Raw genomic sequence first — 18,029 nt, 5'->3', positions numbered from 1 at the left:
AAGTCGAGATCACCCTGGCAAGGTCTTGGAGAAGAGCAAGGTGGCGCACAGGCGCATGATGCCACCTATGACGGTAGGGGAAAAAAGGAGAGATGCAATAATGCCAGGAGAAGACCAACAAAATCAGGTCCACTCACAAGGCCATAAAGCCATAAGGAAATCGACGGGGGGCAAAAGATGATTGTTTTCGAGGGAGAGAGACTCGGACGCTTGGACCCTGACGGAAGGCGGTCACTTGTCTCGACTCCTGAACTCCGCTTCGGATCGTCAAAGATGGTTGGAATATGACAAGATGTAATTCATTTCTATTTGTGCTTGCAAATTACAAGTAAACCGGGGGATCTAAGAAAAACCAAAAACACTCATAAATGACGGTCGCAATGTTGAGCCGCCCTCAAAAAACAAGAAAACCGAGTCCTCAATCTATATGTTCATCCGATCTAAGTGCTCTTCACGCGGACGGCGACCTCGCTCGGCGACTTATTGCCAGCGAGAATGTCTTGGGAGGTGGAGAGGATGGTGGACCAGTCCTGGAAAGTGGTGTAGGGCATGCCGCGGCGCTGGCAGAAAGTGACCAGATCTAGGGAAATGGTTAGTCTCCAGTCTCCATTTGAACAGACCGGTGGTTCGGTAATTACCTTTGCCCTCCTTTGCGAACAGGAGGTTGGTCTCAGCAGCAGCCGACAGGTCAGAGACACCATCGCCAGCGTACAGGAGAATAGGACGCTCGCCGTCGGGCAGAGCCGCGTAAGGCTTGATCTCGAGGGACTTGTCGTGGCCGAAATGGCTAGAAAGCAAAAGAGCCGTGAGCACTCGTCCAACACAAAACGCCAACTTCACAGAGCTACCCGGGACACTCACCTCTCATCGTGATACTTGATCTGCCAGCCACCCTCGCTGTTGATATCCTTGCCATCCCGGGGGATCACCTCGTTGCAGACAATGGTGAGGTGGCTCTTGGGCTCGTGGCCAAGGAACTTCTCAAGCAGCGCACTAATGATCGGGCGCATACCGGAGGACAGAATGACGATGGGGACGTTGTTCTTCTCAGCCCAGTAGTAGAATTCCTCAAAGTATGGGTCCAACTTCATGTTCTTCTCCAGGATTTCAATACACTCGTTGTAGGGGGTCTTGATGCTCTCGAGCATGAGGCGGAAGGCGTCACTAATATGGGAATGGCATGGTCAGGCAGTGTTCTTATGAGATAATAGCCATTGAAGCGTTACCGGAAGCCCATGCGCTCCTCCAGAACCTCATCGTTCAACTTGCGGCGCTCTTCGCGACCGAAGCCAAGGTTGTCAATCTGCGACGGTCAGTCAGAGAGGGAATTGTGAATGGCGATAAGAAGGGGACGGTGCGGACCATGAAGTCATTGCCTATCAGCTCTGTCAGCATTGAACCAGACCAGTCAATAAATGGGTGGGAACTCACTGTCGTCGACGGTAATAGTACCATCAAAATCGGTGAAGAAGATCATCTTCGGCTTGGTCTCCATGTAGGGCAGAACGGTGGACCCCATCTTGACAGGAATTGAGGATGAAAGAGTAGGAAGGCGTGTAGTATGTATGCAAATATATCCCAATAATGAACAAAAGGGTAAGAAACTGCGTAGAGAGAGTCGTAAGGAGTAGAAGAACCCAAAAAAAGATCTTTAAGGCAATGGAGGGGTCTTCTCCGGTGAACGGCGAGGGGAACCCGGGGAGAGATTGACCAAGTGGGTCTTTGCCAGGGCCGCAAAGTGGGTTTTGGGCTGATGGAGCAAATTATTTTCCAGCTTCCTAGAATTAAATCTCCAGGGCTGCTTTCGAACTCCAGTGGCCATGGCTCGTCTGCTGCATTCCTTGCGGCGAGTCTTAGGGCTGAACACTTCGTCGACGACTACCGCTTCAGCTGGTAGTCTACGGGCTCGATCCATTGACACCGATTTCTCCGTCTTCCGAGGTGCGCCGTTCGTCGAGGCCGGTTTCCAACGCGATAGACAGGGCTGACAAGACGCGCAGAGGGTGATAGGGCCGTGCTACACCAGAAACAGCCACAATTGACGAAGCCATTGAAGAAGGGTGATAAGACGCATTTGCGCCGCGGACACGTCGCGCATGATAACATTATTGGCAGTCGGGTCTGGGACGCGGTGCAGGCGCATAAAGGTTAGACATGATTAATGGCCTCCTTCATGGTAGCGTAACTGACCTAGAGATTTATCTTGCAGGCCCAGATGTCCGATTGAGTCTCCCAACGTTGGAGGAATACGTCGCGTTGACTCCTCGTCTCGTCACGCCGGTATGCGCAAACGATCTTGAACTACGCCCTCCGCTGCAGCTGCTCACGCCTGATAGATCTATTCGCATGATGGAAACTTGATAGTCTCTCTCCTCGATATCCATGCCAACCCCCTGCCGCGGGTGAGGCACGGCCTCCACTCGAAATCCTCGAATCTGGCACCGGCCACGGCTCCTTGACCCTCCATCTCGCCCGCGCCATCCACGCCGCTAACACAACTCCGCCACCTCGTCCGTCGCAATCGCAGATCCAATACGTGGAGAACCGAGCTCAAAGGCCAGGCGAGGAAGACACGAAAAAGGCAGATGGAAACGAGACTGCGGCCAGCGACAACACAGCCCAACTTGAGTGGGATTCATGGCGAGCGGAGCGCCATGCTGTGATTCACACCGTGGACGTCTCGCATAAGTTCGCCGCCCTGGCCGAGCGAAACGTCAAGGGTTTCCGCCGTGGTATATACGCAGGCGATGTTGATTTCTACGTCGGACCTGTCGAGAACTGGATCGCCGAGCAGACCAAGCGACGGACGAAGACTGGGCTATTGTCTTCGTTGACCGGGTCCTCCACCGTGGAACCGTTCTTGTCTCATGCTATCCTGGATATGCCCTCGGCGCATTTGCGAATTCCCCATGTTGCGCCGGTTCTGAGACGGGATGGATATCTGGTGGTTTTCATGCCGAGCATCACTCAAATTGGCGATTGCGTGCAGATTATTCGCAAGCATCGGTTGCCCTTTGTCCAGGAAAGAGTGATTGAACTGGGACTTGGAATTACGAGTGGTCGCAATTGGGACGTTCGACTCGCTTTCAAGAAGTCTGGAGCTGATCCCTCGTCTTGGGCTCCGTCTGCCGAGGCCGATGGTGAAGAATCGGTCCTTGCTACTGACGCGGAGGAGTCAAATGTGGCCCACGGTGTGGATGAAGTTACTGTGCCAGAAGAGCCTGTCAAAGAAGAGGAGCCAGTCATGGTCTGCAGGCCCAAGGTGGGAATTCGGACCATGGGTGGTGGTTTCGTTGGCATCTGGCGGCGCATCGAAGATCCCTCTGAACGATGATCCGTTTCTTTGGTTGTTTCATCTCGGACATGACGCTCTCGCGTCTCTGTACTATATATTAAACTTGCATCGCCTTGTACAATAACTAACTGACAAAGATATCTCGAACATGTATCATAGAACCCAATTTACATCATCTCACAACTGGCCCAACTGATCCAACCATATATTCTCCTCTAATTACCCACCATACTCTACCACACGATCATTCCGCAGTAGCACTCTCACCACTCTCGCCAACGGGAGCTCTCTTCAACACCCAATCCGTAACATCCTTCACAAACCGTTCCCTCACATCACCAGGATCCATATGGACCCGATGATAGGCCCCCTCGTAAGAAACAAAACTAACATCCCCCTTCTCCCCCAAAACACCCGCCAACTTCTTCGTCGCCGCCCAGCTGGTAACCCGATCCTCATCGCCATGCCCAAACCACAAAGGCAAAAGCTTCACATCCCCCAAATCCCCACCCTCCAACTTCTCCAACCACAATCCCCGATCCAACATCCCCGCCAACTGCTCCAACGTCCCGGTATCATGACACAACTCGTCAGCCTTGTAATCCGCGACAACCGTCTCGTCCCGACACACCAGTTTCGGGTCTAGCGGTGAATACCGCTGCCAGCGCGGTAGGATGCGGGCGACTAGTCGTCCCAGGATGACGGTTAGAGCCATTGGCCGGGTTGCTGGGTCCAGGGCGATGAGAGGGGAGTAGGCCATTACGCCGGCGAGTTGGGGCCGGGTTGTGGGTGGGGATTGGTTGTAGGGGGAGTCCGGGTGGAGGAGGTAGGTTAGGACTTCGCCGCCGCCCATGCTGTGGCCCATTAGGATGAGGGGGTGTTTGAATGGGCGGTTAGACTGAGGAGGAAAGAGTGGATGTCGGAGAGGACGAGGGTGGTGCCGCCGCTGTTGCCGCGGTCTCGAGGGCGTTTGAAGGTGCGGCCCCAGCCTCTGGATTTGACATGTTAGTATTTTGGTTTTGATGGATAGTTGGAAGGTATCATAGTGATTCGGGGGATCAAAGGTGAGGGTGATAGTGTCTGGAGATTGCTTATGCTCACCGTTGGTCGAATGCGCGAACCTCGATGCCGGAAGATGCGAGGGTTGGGAATAGCTCGTAGTAAGCATTGCCTGGTAGAAATATGGTTAGAAACTCATCTCTTGGGAATGTTCTTCACCTCTTAATATCCAATTGAAACTTACAGTGGTCACTGAATCCATGAACAAAAGCCATGACTGCCCGAGGTGTTCCATCTGGCTATTGTTATTGTCAGCAACCCCCTTCCACGGTTCGATGCCGAACAGAAACCAACCTTCCATGTCTTAGTGTACAGCTCAACCCCGTCAGGGAGAGTATGGGTGCCTTCTTCAACGCTCATGATGAATGGTATTTGCACAAAATCAAAAGGTATGTATAGCTGAAAGTTGAAAGGACGTGGGGAAGGTGTCGAAATGTAAGCTTACACCTGGGGTTAGCATGTGATCGCTGCGCCGCTGCCGAGAGTTTTCTTATCAGAGAGTTTGGTACGTGTTTGCACTGCTCCCAGCTATCTTAGTAGAAACTACTATACTTGAATCGTTTCCTCCCGCAAGTATTGAATCTTCAAATAGAATTCCAGGTTGCACTTCTTTTCATGTTTGCCTATTTAAACAAATATCAAAGAACAAGGCTGTAGCCTCTGACGGGGGACCCTTAAAGCGGATACGTCCGATAACCTTAAAAGGTGCGATCTACTCCCTACGGATTTCTACAAGCAACTAGAACATCAAGATCGAAATAGCCACGCTCTATTCACAATTGAATCTGAAGACATGGCAGAACAAGTACATTGCTCAAAAAGAAAACTCCCTTCGCCAGGCACAAAGCACAAAAAAAGCAACCTCATACGGAACCCTTCGGCCACCTGGTCCACCTAAACACCAACCCGCCCTAAGCATCGTGAAAACGTCTCAAATGACGTTTCGAGATTTGGGTGAGATGTGAAACCGAGAGATATCAGGACACCCCCAACATGAAGTGCAGCGGGAAAAAAACAGTAGGGAAGAAGGTAGAGAAGCGGGGGAAAGGGGGAAGGACCTCGAGCAGACAGTGAACGGGGGGAAAGCGAAACTGTTCCACATCGTGGACTACTTTCCAAAAAAGAGACCGCCGAAGCGAGAGCCACTGCAACCGAGAAAGACATGCGCTCCGAGTAGCGAGAGAGGGAGATAGAGGGAGATAGGAGGGAGGAGGTAAAGCAAGACGGACAAGACAGAGAGAAGAAAATGCAGAGACACGTTCATAATCACGGTGAGAGGGAAGGTCAAAGAGACGGAGAACACGAAAAACGCGGAGAAAATACTATGAGAGGAAAGACATAAAAGAGACAAAAGCAGACAGCAGGCTAGTTAAATCACCCACCACCCCGAAGATTCCGAGATAACAGAGAGGAAAGAAAAAGGGAAAACGTCAATTGAAAGAAAAAGCAGACCCAACTACACAAACACCCATCTCAAAATATTCGAAATGCTCCGGTTTCCATTCATCAGTGCCGTTGCGGTCCAAAGTCCGCCTCCACTACCTTACCCTTTTTACCCTTGACAGTAAACTCCGCGAACAATGCGATATGATCACTAGGAAAATGGAAATTGGGGAACCCGGGTACCCGTCGGAGATACTCCTTGTCCACCTCGCCCAAAAGTGCCGAGACATGCAGTGTGTTGGACGAGTACCACACGTAGTCCAAAATGTCAATGAAATCCGGCGTGTAGTTGGTAAAGCTCAGTTCACCGATAGAGCCATAGGCAGACTTCAGCTTGAAGGGATGGGTCATGCCAACCCGGCTGAGGTTACCGTACAGACGCTTCTCCAAATCAGGGTGCGCTTCGGGCAGGTGACCGTTCGCAATCAGGCTGTATGCCGCAGACTCGGGATTGGAGTTGAAATCACCACACATGAGGAGCGGGATCTGGTCTCCACTGGCGTACTCCATGGATGGCGCAGGCTCGACCACGGGAGCGTTCTCGGAACCACTTTCGGCCTCTGAGAAGCGGAATGCCGTCTTGTCCGTGCACGCGGGCCACTTGGCATAGCCGTCCGAGAGCTTGGTGATTTCCTCCATCAGAATCGCGGTTTGGATAAGCTTGACATCCTTGAATGCCGGGTCCCAGTAGAGATGAGCATTGATAACCATAAAGCGCGCTCCAGTCTGTCGGTTCTCCAGGAAGACCACAACTGCAATGTGATCTTTTTGCCAAAGACGATTGTAGATATCGTCTTGACCCTTGGCATCGGGTCGGCGAACAGCAATTTGACCAAAGTTGATGAGCTGCTTGTCGAGGAGAATGTACTTGCTGCCCTTGAAGAAGATCGCGCAACCATCAACGGATTTGGCATCTTCTTCCTGCATTCCCATGGCTCGGCCTCGGGGCCAATAGACACCCTTGTAATCATTGTAGGCCAGTTGCTCGCGGTAAAAGTTGTTGTAGCTTCCCTGATCAACTTCCTGCAGACAGACAATGTCGGAGCTGTGGGATCGTAATTCGTTAAGGATGAGTTCGCGACGGAACTCCCAGGAGAGAACACGAGAGGGGGCGTAGCCGTAGTGTGACTGGGTGGCGGAGGAGTCGCACAGAGTGTTGTAAGAAAGGACGGTGATCTTCTCGGTAGGGCTGTTGGCGGAGCTTGCAGTCTCATCGAGGATGACCCAATCTCTATCGGGAGGAGGCAGGTGAACTGTGCGGCAAAGGGAAAGAAAGGTTAGCCATTTGTACTCCCCACAAGTATGCCGTCGAATATGTTGGAGAAGAGGAGCAGTGACTCACCCGGCATCTCTTCCTTCAAGTACTTAATCAGAGCTTTGGTTCCTTCCTTCATGATCTGAGACTTGAGAACTTCATTCAGCGGGCAGCCCTCGACACCCAAAGTTTCCAGGCGGTAAAGATATCCCAGTTCGTAGGGGAGTGTGCGGATGTTGTTATCGAAGAGGTAAAGCTTCTTGAGATTCGTGAGCATTCCAATCTCCTCAGGAAGCTCATTGAGATCGTTGCCGGAAAGATCGAGATGTGTCAATTTCCGCAGCTGGCCAATTGCCGAAGGGAGCACCTTGAGCTTGTTGTGGTTGAGGTACAACTTCTCGAGGAAGTTGTAGTTGAACAAGGAGGTCGCCATGACTCGAAGACCCTGTCCGCCAAAGTCCAGCGCATTCCAACCTTGTCGAGAGGCCGCCTTGGTTGCGACAGTCCCATTCCGACCATCAGCCTTCTGGTCTGGTGTATCTTGACTGGGCATGATCGGAATGCCCTTGGACTGTTGGGCCATGATGCGGGCATAGTGGTGAGGGGAAGTAGCCTGCCTCGACTCGGCGGCAAGCTGAAGTTGCTCTTGCCAGTGTTCGTTCATTGATTCATCAATATCATCCTCCCCGGCGGCCGACGCTCCATTCTGTAGGTGATTTGAGGTGAAATGCGGAGTGGCGGTAGCAAGGCCGCCGGCGGGGAAATGCTGCTGATGAGCGAGGCCATGTTGGTTATGAGGTTGGTGGGCATGGTGGTGTGTGGGTTGCGGAGCATGGTGATGGGGGTGGTTTTGAGTCTGGAACTTTGGCATCTGCATGGCAAACCGCTGATGGGTCTGACCGCCATTCATCATGACATGCTGTCCTTGATGACTTTGGCCATACATAGTGAAAGGATTCAGCGAGGCTGATTGGTTTACTGGAGGCGATCGAGAGGGGGAAGGAGCGTTGTTGTTGAATTTCAGTCGACCCGGCGAATTGGTCCCGTTCTGAATAGTGTTTCTTTGGTGCGAATGCTGTTGCTGCGGTTGTGTTTGGAAGTAGAACTGCCCGGCCCCAGGCTGCTGGAACCTGTAGGTACCATCTGCCATCTAACGGGGCAGACGAGACCGTGTCTTATTTCCCTGGCGGAACACCGAGGGGCAGGCGAGCAGCTGGCGAGTCGGGGCGGAGAGGGAGGTGGTGGTGAGGAGAGGAGTTGAGGATTGATCACGGTCTCTTCTCTTCTTCCACATGAAGTCCTGCAGCAGAACCACCCCTTCGATATGAGCGAGTATGGGGATTTGGTTTTGGCCACAGAAGACCTCGTGCGACGAGCGATATTCGGTGGTGGGGTGGGGGGGAGGTGAAGGTGGCACTCTCCGTGGACTGGTTGGGTTCGAGCGATACCTAAGGGCGGAGGCCGGGGCGGAAGAGTCACGAGCACTCTTGATCGCGATCTAGCTGGTCGCAGAATGTCAAGTTAGATGGGAGCCAATGGGTTCAAGGCACTGTCAGGATGGATCGCACAGTTGTCCAGTTCCAGGATTGATAGAGAGCGGCTGGGGTTGAGATGACAGTCTTGATGGGTGGTTTGCATCGAAGGCGGGAGTTGGGGTCACGTGATATCACCCAACCGGATATGATTCACGCCAAGACCCCCGAACCCTTTCGTGGTTCCTCAAGCTTCGAGGAATATCGCTGTATTCGTTTAGCATCTGGTTATCTCACAGATCAAGGGATTGAGAAGATAAGGGCAATTCCAAGTGTCAAACTGACATTCAAGACAAATTGTGGCTATTCCCATGGGCCGATCATAGTATGGTTGCTGCTGGTCCCTTCTTTCGGGCTAAACCCTCGCCAGCAATGAGCTGTTAGAATGGCTCTTAGATTCCCTGTCCACAATTTTAGTTTCGTATCCGTGTCACTCGTACTGAGAGGGTGACTATGGAGCTCTCAACAGTTGACTACCGTTCTAAACCTATATAGCTCTTGTTTTGACCATGTAGATTAGCCACATTCTGCAGGCATGGCTTCTTCGCGGTCATGAGGATCGGATAACCCCCGATATTCACTGATAGGAAGAGTGGTTGAATTGTAAGAAGATCTGACATAACGTTAAATAGATATATTGTGAGAAGTGAGGCATTGATGAGTGAGAGCGCACTGGTAAGAGCTACCTTTGTAACTTCCTCGTCGTGTTAGGAGACATCAATATCAACACCATTATAGGCGCTAGTAATGGATTCATATCATCACATAAGGGATCTAACTTTTAATGTATTATGGCAGATGAATAATGCAGATAAATGCAGTACCTTTTAATGCGGCCTGTTGAATATATACCTCCACTAGGCTCTGAAAGGATATATCCTGAGTCTGCCTTGTTATCTTATGTTCACTCTTTGATGCCTGTTAAGGTACATAGTGTGAGCTATTCCATTGTATGAGCTATCAAATGCAATCAAGTTTTACTGGTCATAATCTTATAATTGGAATCTGCACGGTCGAGGATTGTCCTACAAGTCGTTCCGGGATTTCACATGAGTCCTCAGATATATATCCAAAGATTTAGCAAGAAGACAACGCAGTCTGTATCCATCCAAGTTGCATGAGTATGAAAGAGAGATAGAAAACTCCATCCTGAGATAGGTACTAGACAATCTATTTATACGGCCAATTTAGCCAAACCAAGCGTACTCGTAGCAACGAAATGACCCTCTCCCTTCGTGAGTTTACTTTGCCAAGAATTCCTCTGCCGAGCGCCTCGCGATGGCTCGCCAATATATACCCATCGGAGAATATGGAGTTCAAGAGGCCCGCAATTTGTTCTGTATTCAGCTATTATCACCGACTTGTGTCTCGGTCCTCTCGGATTTTCAGCTCAAGCGGGGGGGGGGGGGGGGGGGGGAGTACGGAGCCAGCAATTGTGATATCCTATTAGTTAACCAGCATCGGAGTCATCCGGTATTATTGAGGGGTGGCGAAGAGGGGTGGAAAAGGCCAACAGACAAGCCCCAACAAGCCCACCCAATCCTAAGATCACGCGCTCACACTAACAGCGCTCCGCCGAAGCATAAAATGCGAGCTACTAATAAATAATCGACACTATTGAGCTTACCCTCGAAACTCAAATTTAGGTATACCACTACTGTACCCAGTAACCACGACCACGTCGATCGTAAACGAGAGAGCCCCACCTAGACTATCGTTGCAGAGCTGCAAGCCTGCATAGTTGAAGAGAAACCCAAATCATCCTTGTGACACCTGGCAGAGTTGCCTCCACATATTTTCGATGGCCACTGCGACAGAGCACGAAGCCACTTATGGATGACCCTCAACTGGTATTGGTCAGTTGCTATCTGCAAGCAGAGACATCACGAATGGACTCGTATGTGGTCCGAGGTCAACGCCCGGGAGCTCAAGAGTCAAATGCACACTTGAGAATCTGATGAGTCTCGAATACCCAGTGCGTTCAGGATAACTATACTGGGAAATCATGCCTTGCCAAAGTACGTGGCAGGACGCTATGATGTCGATCATCGTGTTGCTCATCAGAGCTGCAGGTACACAGTCGACATGTTGGACAGAGAGCAGGGGACCCGCGGGAATCCTTGGAATAACCATTATTATTGAGTTGGCCCTAAGCCACCACGAGAATGCCGTGCGCCCGCGTCAGAGCGCCTGGGTAAATACATCCAGCGGGGAAAGTAGTGAATTGTTAGGGGGGGAAGAGCACGGGGCAAGCCGGTATCAGATAGAAAGATAGAACGGCAAAGCGGGGACTAAAGTCTCAGCCCGTCGCTAGTCAGGCCCCGAGTACCTGACGCTTGGGACGGTGGACATGGCGGGCAGGGATCTCCGGCTGTCCTGTACGACGGAAGTATGGAGGAGTCTGGAGTATTGCGGCTGTACTGTACGGGCCGTTAGGAAATACGGAGTACAGAATAGACACATATACAAATCTCTATAGCCAACATGACTTCTGCGACATACAACTTAGACCTCCTATTATAGAGTCAACATTAGTTAGACAGTACTTTTGCTTGGTGGATGCGTCGCAAATCCTGGCTAAAGAAATCCGGATTCTCCGAAGGACAAAGGCGCGCCTCCGGGCGCTAAGTATCATATTCGGTTCTCTCCGTTCTTAGCGGGGAGCAAAGACGCGATCCTGCGCAAGGCGAATGGCGCATGCACTGCTGTACTCCGTACGGGGGACTACGGAGAAACCGCATTATTGCGCCCCTTTGCCCCCCCTTGTCAAGCCCATCTGCACGTGTGATACGCACGCGCCAGTTAGAGGACCCCCCCTCGGTGGAGGAATTTTACTTTTTAGACGGTGTCAAGTGTCAAGTATCCAAGTGTCTGGGATTGTGGAGTGGCCCCTATGGAAGGGCAGTGGCGAGGGAAAGAGAAATGAAAGATAGGACTGCCTTTTTACTCTCGTATCGTCCACTTCTTCTCGGATATGGGCGGATTATACGGAGTACTGCAGGTAAGTATATTACAGAACAGAACTACAATCTCTTTTATCTCTAGTCTTGGTGACTGTTAATAACTGAGTAGTTCGCGACGGACCAGTCTTTTTTTTCCCGATCCGGCGATTTAAGGTAGTCGCTGGAATAATACTACTCCTACTATTAGTTGAAATCGTCAGCTGCAAGGAATGGTTCAAGTGGTCCAGCGGCCCGTGGTACCGAACCAACTCATGATGTCAACAACTGCGGAGTGGTTAATCAACAATTATAGTATATAGGGTAACTTCACGATCGTCTGTATTAATTAATACAGATTACTTTAATTTCAGATATTACTTTGTCATTCTAAGTATAGCTATTACATTTCTATCCTACTTAGTACTACCAGCCACAGGAAATTACTCCGTCGCCTCTGAAGGAATCCACCAGGCGCGTCCCGGTAATACCAAGGCACCTGCCCCAGCCGGTTAGCAAGCCCCGTTCGGGTCTCCATTCTGCTTTTGTATGTACAATTGGTCCGTCGCTTCGTGAGAATGGGGAAGCCTTCCACGAGCCCAGCGTCGCGTGCCCCTAGAAGGATGCTCTGTTAGCCCCCTGTAGTTCTACTATGGCTGCAGTATAGTCAATACAATGATGTATACTACTTTCTCCCGCTGGAATTCTTCAGTTCGCTAACTAAATAGCCGAAACATTAGCGATGCTTATCATTGGCGGGAGAACCCTCTTTTGACCCCAAATTCCCCCAAATGCAGCTTGCACAAGACAATTGTGACCGTTAGTCCGTTCCAATTCCTCCAGTCGTAATAGCGAATGTTGTAATTCAACCGTACTCCGTACTTGCCGTATCTAATAACCGCAAGTAATAATAATACTGCGGTTATTCGTTACGTGAACTAGCTCTCCCCTTCTGGACTCGAGTGGAGCCAAGTTGAGTTCAATGCCACTTCGATCCAGGGGTCGGGACGAGGCCGCGGCCTTCTTCCCATGCCATTTCTCTTCTCGACCTCCCCCTCCTCCCACCTTAAAGATTTGTTTCGTGAAACCTCTAGTGTGATTAGGGGGGTTGTTGCGAACCGATCGATCCCGTGAATGATATCAATTCCTCTTGGGGATATCGTCTAAATCAATCGTCATCGAAAATTCTTCAACACTGCGCCCGACATAGCACTAAAAAACGAATATTTTCCGAGCCGCTAAGATTGGGGGGTTCCCTCCGGCTTTTCTACTTCCCTGCTTCCTTTTTTTTTCTTCTATTTTTTGGGTCAATTTCTCTTTCCCTACTTTTGGATATACACAACTACCCTACGCCATTCGACACTCGAGAGCTTGGACTGAAACATATATACCTCGAACATCTCAAATCACGATTCCATTTCTCAGCCAGACCAGACACAAGCATGTCTCCCAGCTCATGAACGAAACAATTTGCGCGCCGAGAATGCGACCGATCCCCAAACCCCATTAAGAACAACAGCCCGGGATAGATGCGCCTGAAGTAATGGACATGATGTCGGCAGGGACGGCTTCATTTGCGGCCGCCACGGCGTCCGGCTCGGACATTCACTCCAATCTCAGCTCGACCTTTGCCGCAACTTCTTCCTCTTCTTTAGGATCCCTCACAGATTACAACAACTACCCACTCGCGCGACATGGCGACCGTGCATACCTCCGCGACCCTGAAAACCTCTACCCGTTGCCATGCGACTTGCCCGAGATTCACCGTCAAAGCTTGCGCACGACGATGCTGCTGCGCGTGTTTGGCGCTCCGTTCTGCAACCCCCACCTGGCCGATCGCCCGCCGAAACGCGTCCTGGAGATCGCCTGCGGGTCGGGTCTGTGGTCCGGCTTGTGTCACGAGTACTTTGTCCGTCGTGGACAGCCCAACGTTGCCTTTGTCGGCATCGACTTTGTCTCGCTGGCTCCGGACCTGCGCAAGCAGGGCATGAACTGGCAGTTTAAACGACACGATCTGCGAAGACCCCGCCTACCTTTCCCCGATGACTACTTTGATCTAGTCTTTATCAAGGACGCCGGCATGTGCCCGTCCAGTCCGGCACAGCAAGCCTCGGGCTTGGAAGAACCGCTTCGAGTTTTGAAATCGGGTGGTATATTGGAAGTTTGGGACTCGGACTGGGTATTCCGCTCACTGCTCCCTAATCCGGCCCCGGCTCGAAAATTGTCGGTGCATGCCCAAGAGACGGCTGATTCGACCGCCACCTATACATTCTCCCCCGCCACGCCATTCACCCAAGCACAAAACAAATACCTGGTCGATTATAACTCCTGGGTCGAGAAGTCATTCGACCGACGCAAACTCACAGCCCTGCCATGCGCCACCATCGGCCTGGCCTTTAACTCCGAAGTGGATCTGTTGGAGAATGTCGACAGCCGCCGCATCGCAATCCCATTGGGTGATCTGCGCTGGGAGCGAGAAGGCCAAGGAAAAGATTCTAAAGGCCGCGCTAGGAAGGCTTTGACTCCGGAACAAATAGCCATTCGACGAACGGCTCTTCTCACCGTGGTCCAAATGATTGAGGGCATGGAACCCATGCTTATGGAGGCCAGTGGGAAGGGTCGCGACGAATGGGACCGATGGTGGGCAGCGATGACCACCGACTTTTTCCAAAGGGGGGCCTCGCCAGCGGCGAGTGTCTCGAAGTGAGTGCCTGGTGGGGTCAAAAGAGATAAAAAAAAGACCCCTCCCTCTAGGCCAGGTCCAGGAGTCAATTCCGGTGTTTTTTGGTGGGCGCATAAGAAACAGTGATCATTGAGTGCGCTTCATATATTGGTGATACCCCCCGAATTTGTGGTTTTCTCTTTATCTTTTTTTTTTCATGTTTTATTCTTTCGATTTCTTTCTGGGAGACTTTCATCCCGGCTCTTTTCTTTTCTAGGATGCATATGGACTGGAACATTCCGTGTGCAGAGGGGTTTGTGCTTGAGGTCCATGACAGCTTGGACTTCAGCTACTCTCATACCGCTTTTTAAGCGTTCGGTACCGCTTCAAGTAGTACCTGGAGTTTGGATTTTTCTTCGTTAGTCTCCATGTTCAAAAACTGTCTGTGTCGAGGGAGGGAAAGGTGTGTTCGCATGATGCTATGATGTATGACAATATGTGTGAATCGGGGATGTGCGTCCAACCCAGTGTTGCCCATGGGGTATATATAGAAAAGATAAATGACATATGACCCTCGACGAATGATCGTTGGCCTGCCTTTTGATGTAGAGGGTTTGGTGATGTGGATGTGTGATATACTCTCAGTGTTTATAGGAGAGGGGGTTTAGGAAGTGTTCTTCTTACAGTGCTTCGACTTCTAGAATAGAAGTCAGTCAACCATCACGCGAGTATAAATTGACGTGTATCTGAAAACTCACCTTTCTTCACAAACTCAGCTCGAGCAATCCCCTGTCGAATTTGATCCTCGTCCGTAAGATGCGCCTGGCCCGCAAACGCGCGATGAAGCCGGTCCCTGAAGTACTGGTAACCCAGGGGATACTCGCGTCCTAGCCACAGCAGCTCTGTATTTTGTTAGCTCATGGAATGATTCTACTGACGCTGATCGTTGTTAAGCGCGATACCTTTGTAGACGTTGATGACCTGCCGACGCAGCTCGACGTTGACCATGGTCGGTGCATCAGTTGACAGTGTTAGATGTCAATTGTTGATCTGGACTATTCTAGTAGTCTGAGCCCTCTCTTGGAGGCAAGTGTTGCGTAAAGAGGGTGGAAAGGAGTTGGAGAAATGGTCGGCGGTTATCGGTGACGTCGGGGATGCGGAGATCTCGGCCCGTTGTTTATCGGCTGTAAGATCAACTCCAACACAAGGGACAGCTTAGAATGAACGACTAATTAGCTGAAGAGCATTTGAATCGGTAATAATTTTGTAGTTCACATATATTCGGGATGAAATATAGCTTCCTGAATATGTAGATATAGTACAAGACTATCCCAGCGGCTCTGATCACGTCACGGCTACTCGCGGGGTTCTGCCCGAGGCCTCTGGCCCAAGCTTCAGGAATGCGCCTTCAACTTGCGATTCCCGAGTCAACTTTCCTCTCCATACCACCCACCATGATACCCCGATCAGCAGTGCTACGGAGGCCACTGGCTAGCTCAATCAGTTACATCCATACCTTGCGCCCTCTCTCCACGACCGCCCCCATACTAAATGCTCGTGCCTCGGCCCCGGAGAACCCCCCGACTCGACCCCATGGAATCGATCCGCGATGGCTCACCATGATGAAGCGACGAATCGGGCGGTGCATGATGTTTGGTCTCAAGCCAGCCCAGATTGATGATGCCGGCAAGATTCTCCAGCAATTGGCGCGGGATTGGCGTGAATTGATTGCGGGGAGTGAGGGATTCTTGACCGATGAGAAGAGGCGGAGCTTGTATCGGCATAATGTGGTGTGGGGAGAGATGGTACGCAACTATACCCACCAGGCATAGGGTTTTAGATGGAGGCTGAGACTGGTTGGCTGATACTCATCTGTTTAGGATATAATGGGCCACGTCAACAATGTCACCTACGTCCGATATGCCGAGTCCGCTCGAGTGAATTGGACACGCAATATTGGCTTGCACATCGACCCTGCTAACAAGGATAAATGGACAAACCTGCTCAATTCAACGGGCATTGGTCTGATTCTACGAAGTATCAAGGTTGACTACAAATTTGTGAGTGACCTTGCGACCAAGCCTATCAAGACCCTTCCAGTACTGACCTCACCGCAGCCCATGACTTGGCCAGACAAGATCACCATATACCAGAAACTAGTCCATGACCCGTCATCATCTCTATCCTCCCAATCCGCATTCCAACTACAAGTGATGATTCTGTCAGAGGCCCGTCAGCGTCCCGCAGCTCGTTGCCACGAGGACATTGTCACATATGACTATAAGAAGAACCGCAAGACCCCTGAACTGCCACCATTCCTCTTTGAGCAGTTCAAGGTTATTTGGGAATTACAAGAAAAGGCAAAGAAGGACTGGCAAGAGCGTATCTTGGAGATTGAGAACCGAGTGCGGACCCTTGAGGTTGAGAGCTGGGATCGTGCGGATGCGGTAGAGGATACGGGATCAGCATAGAAGTGTTGTTTATTAAATCGAAATATTTTGGACATAAGTAGAGTTTAGATGTATGTCGATTTTGTTCAATATCTTCTATAACGTACTTAAGAAAGAACAACTCGGTTGACCGAGTCCGCTTCTCCCTGCTCAGACCGGTGGAATGAAGCTGGAACTGGTTGCCCGTAGCACTCTCCACAAGGTGACAAGAACAAGAGCGTACATGAATACTGCAAGATAAAAATGATGAAACCCACCGACTCCACTGGCCAGAATCTAGACGGGGGGCCTCCTTTACCATCTTTCTGAGTAAACTTGTCCAGCCGCAGTACATAAGTGAACTCGAACTTGTTCCCTTCTTTCAGAATCGGCTCCATAGATATTGGTTATAACGAGGTCCTTGTATTTCTGTCACATGAAACGTTAACGGCTTGACCATTGACAACAATATTTCAGGACTAGGGAGCACTTACATCAATCATCATCTGGTCAAAGGCTGGAATCCATTGCTGAAGCGTAGAAACCACAACGAGGAGGGTACAGCACCCCTGGAAAATTAGCGGCATGTACTCCGAGTTGCATCATCGAGGGGATGCGTTGGTGGAGAGATATGGTAGCAAGTGGTCTCCACAAAAAGTATTTATAGGCTAGTATGGATTAGAGAGAAGTATCCTGTTTCGCCTTTTCACTTCTTGAGAGGTGCACTTGTTAGTCGTCGTCCGGCCCATCTCATTATGTGTGAAACAAACCCTGCCACACGTGTTGCTACATTGCTTGAGCAATGCTCCGAGCAGCAAATTAGAATTCCTTTTCTGCCTTCGTTGTTTCCAGCCTGGGGAGCTCGTTTCAACCCGAATTACGACGAAAGTGTATAAGAAGAATTGAATATATTTCAGCGGCGGTAAGTATTGGCTCCTGCTATTCTTTGGAAAGGAATTGCATAATCTTATAACATGGTGTGTCAGGTGGATCGAAGACCCAGTGGCGCTTAAACAAAACCGAGGTATCGATTCGATCTTCTTCTGTAGAAGCGTCTTTCCTACAGCTAGTTTAGAAGACCTAAAGGCATGTGTGATATGGTTCTCTTGGGTTGGTCATTATATTGTAGACGTCACAATCAAGTACAGATGGTTTTTCTTGGGATAGCTTTATCTATGGGATGACGGTAAGCAAGTCGTTTCTAAGCTCCATTACATGACTGATGAATTCAATTCAAGTTCTCGACTTTGGCGAGCTGAATCAAAAAAACAAAGAAATGTCCCAAAATGAGCAAGAGATACTCTCCGAGATACAGTCTGACCTTCTAGACGAAGAGTTTATGAAAGAAACTCTTGTTTCCCCTCAGCCAGAGTCTCCTGCCGCAAAGGCGTGGTCGGCAATTGGGAAAAGAATTT

At 50.5% G+C, this 18,029-nt stretch overlaps 7 protein-coding genes across 7 annotated transcripts; 3 read left to right on the top strand and 4 right to left on the bottom strand.

Moving 5' to 3' along the window:
* Positions 1–440: 440 nt before the first annotated feature.
* Positions 441–1,541, bottom strand: N7496_002578 (putative Phosphoserine phosphatase; the record flags this gene model as incomplete). Its single annotated transcript, XM_056695509.1, has 6 exons — positions 1,432–1,541; positions 1,363–1,376; positions 1,227–1,303; positions 862–1,164; positions 639–787; positions 441–580 (listed from the first exon to the last, which is right to left on the bottom strand). Exons 1-6 carry the CDS (start codon positions 1,517–1,519, stop codon positions 441–443), a joined length of 771 nt encoding a protein of 256 aa, XP_056557721.1. The 5' UTR covers positions 1,520–1,541.
* Positions 1,542–2,154: 613 nt separating this feature from the next.
* N7496_002577 (tRNA (adenine-N(1)-)-methyltransferase) lies at positions 2,155–3,334 on the top strand (the record flags this gene model as incomplete). Its single annotated transcript, XM_056695508.1, has 2 exons — positions 2,155–2,280; positions 2,408–3,334. 2 exons carry the CDS (start codon positions 2,155–2,157, stop codon positions 3,332–3,334), a joined length of 1,053 nt encoding a protein of 350 aa, XP_056557720.1.
* A 205-nt stretch (positions 3,335–3,539) lies between these two features.
* N7496_002576 (acylglycerol lipase) lies at positions 3,540–4,714 on the bottom strand (the record flags this gene model as incomplete). Its single annotated transcript, XM_056695507.1, has 3 exons — positions 3,540–4,466; positions 4,539–4,589; positions 4,649–4,714. 3 exons carry the CDS (start codon positions 4,712–4,714, stop codon positions 3,540–3,542), a joined length of 1,044 nt encoding a protein of 347 aa, XP_056557719.1.
* Positions 4,715–5,860: 1,146 nt separating this feature from the next.
* On the bottom strand, positions 5,861–7,998 carry N7496_002575 (CCR4-Not complex 3'-5'-exoribonuclease subunit Ccr4; the record flags this gene model as incomplete). The annotated part of the gene is made up of 2 exons (XM_056695506.1): positions 5,861–7,050; positions 7,140–7,998. 2 exons carry the CDS (start codon positions 7,996–7,998, stop codon positions 5,861–5,863), a joined length of 2,049 nt encoding a protein of 682 aa, XP_056557718.1.
* Positions 7,999–13,075: 5,077 nt separating this feature from the next.
* On the top strand, positions 13,076–14,230 carry N7496_002574 (class I SAM-dependent methyltransferase; the record flags this gene model as incomplete). Its single annotated transcript, XM_056695505.1, has 1 exon — positions 13,076–14,230. One exon carries the CDS (start codon positions 13,076–13,078, stop codon positions 14,228–14,230), a length of 1,155 nt encoding a protein of 384 aa, XP_056557717.1.
* Positions 14,231–14,865: 635 nt separating this feature from the next.
* On the bottom strand, positions 14,866–15,193 carry N7496_002573 (electron transfer flavoprotein regulatory factor 1; the record flags this gene model as incomplete). Its single annotated transcript, XM_056695504.1, has 3 exons — positions 14,866–14,882; positions 14,944–15,087; positions 15,124–15,193. The coding sequence occupies 3 exons, from the start codon at positions 15,191–15,193 to the stop codon at positions 14,866–14,868; spliced, it is 231 nt and encodes a 76-aa protein (XP_056557716.1).
* Positions 15,194–15,639: 446 nt separating this feature from the next.
* N7496_002572 (thioesterase family protein) lies at positions 15,640–16,656 on the top strand (the record flags this gene model as incomplete). The annotated part of the gene is made up of 2 exons (XM_056695503.1): positions 15,640–15,990; positions 16,066–16,656. 2 exons carry the CDS (start codon positions 15,640–15,642, stop codon positions 16,654–16,656), a joined length of 942 nt encoding a protein of 313 aa, XP_056557715.1.
* Between the last annotated feature and the right edge of the window lie 1,373 nt (positions 16,657–18,029).

Source organism: Penicillium cataractarum, assembly GCF_028827025.1.
Source record: "Penicillium cataractarum strain IBT 29864 chromosome Unknown utg000002l, whole genome shotgun sequence".
Taxonomy (NCBI): Eukaryota; Fungi; Ascomycota; class Eurotiomycetes; order Eurotiales; family Aspergillaceae; genus Penicillium; species Penicillium cataractarum.
Note: the sequence above shows the minus strand (reverse complement) of the source record. Positions and strands in the feature narration are given on the sequence as shown.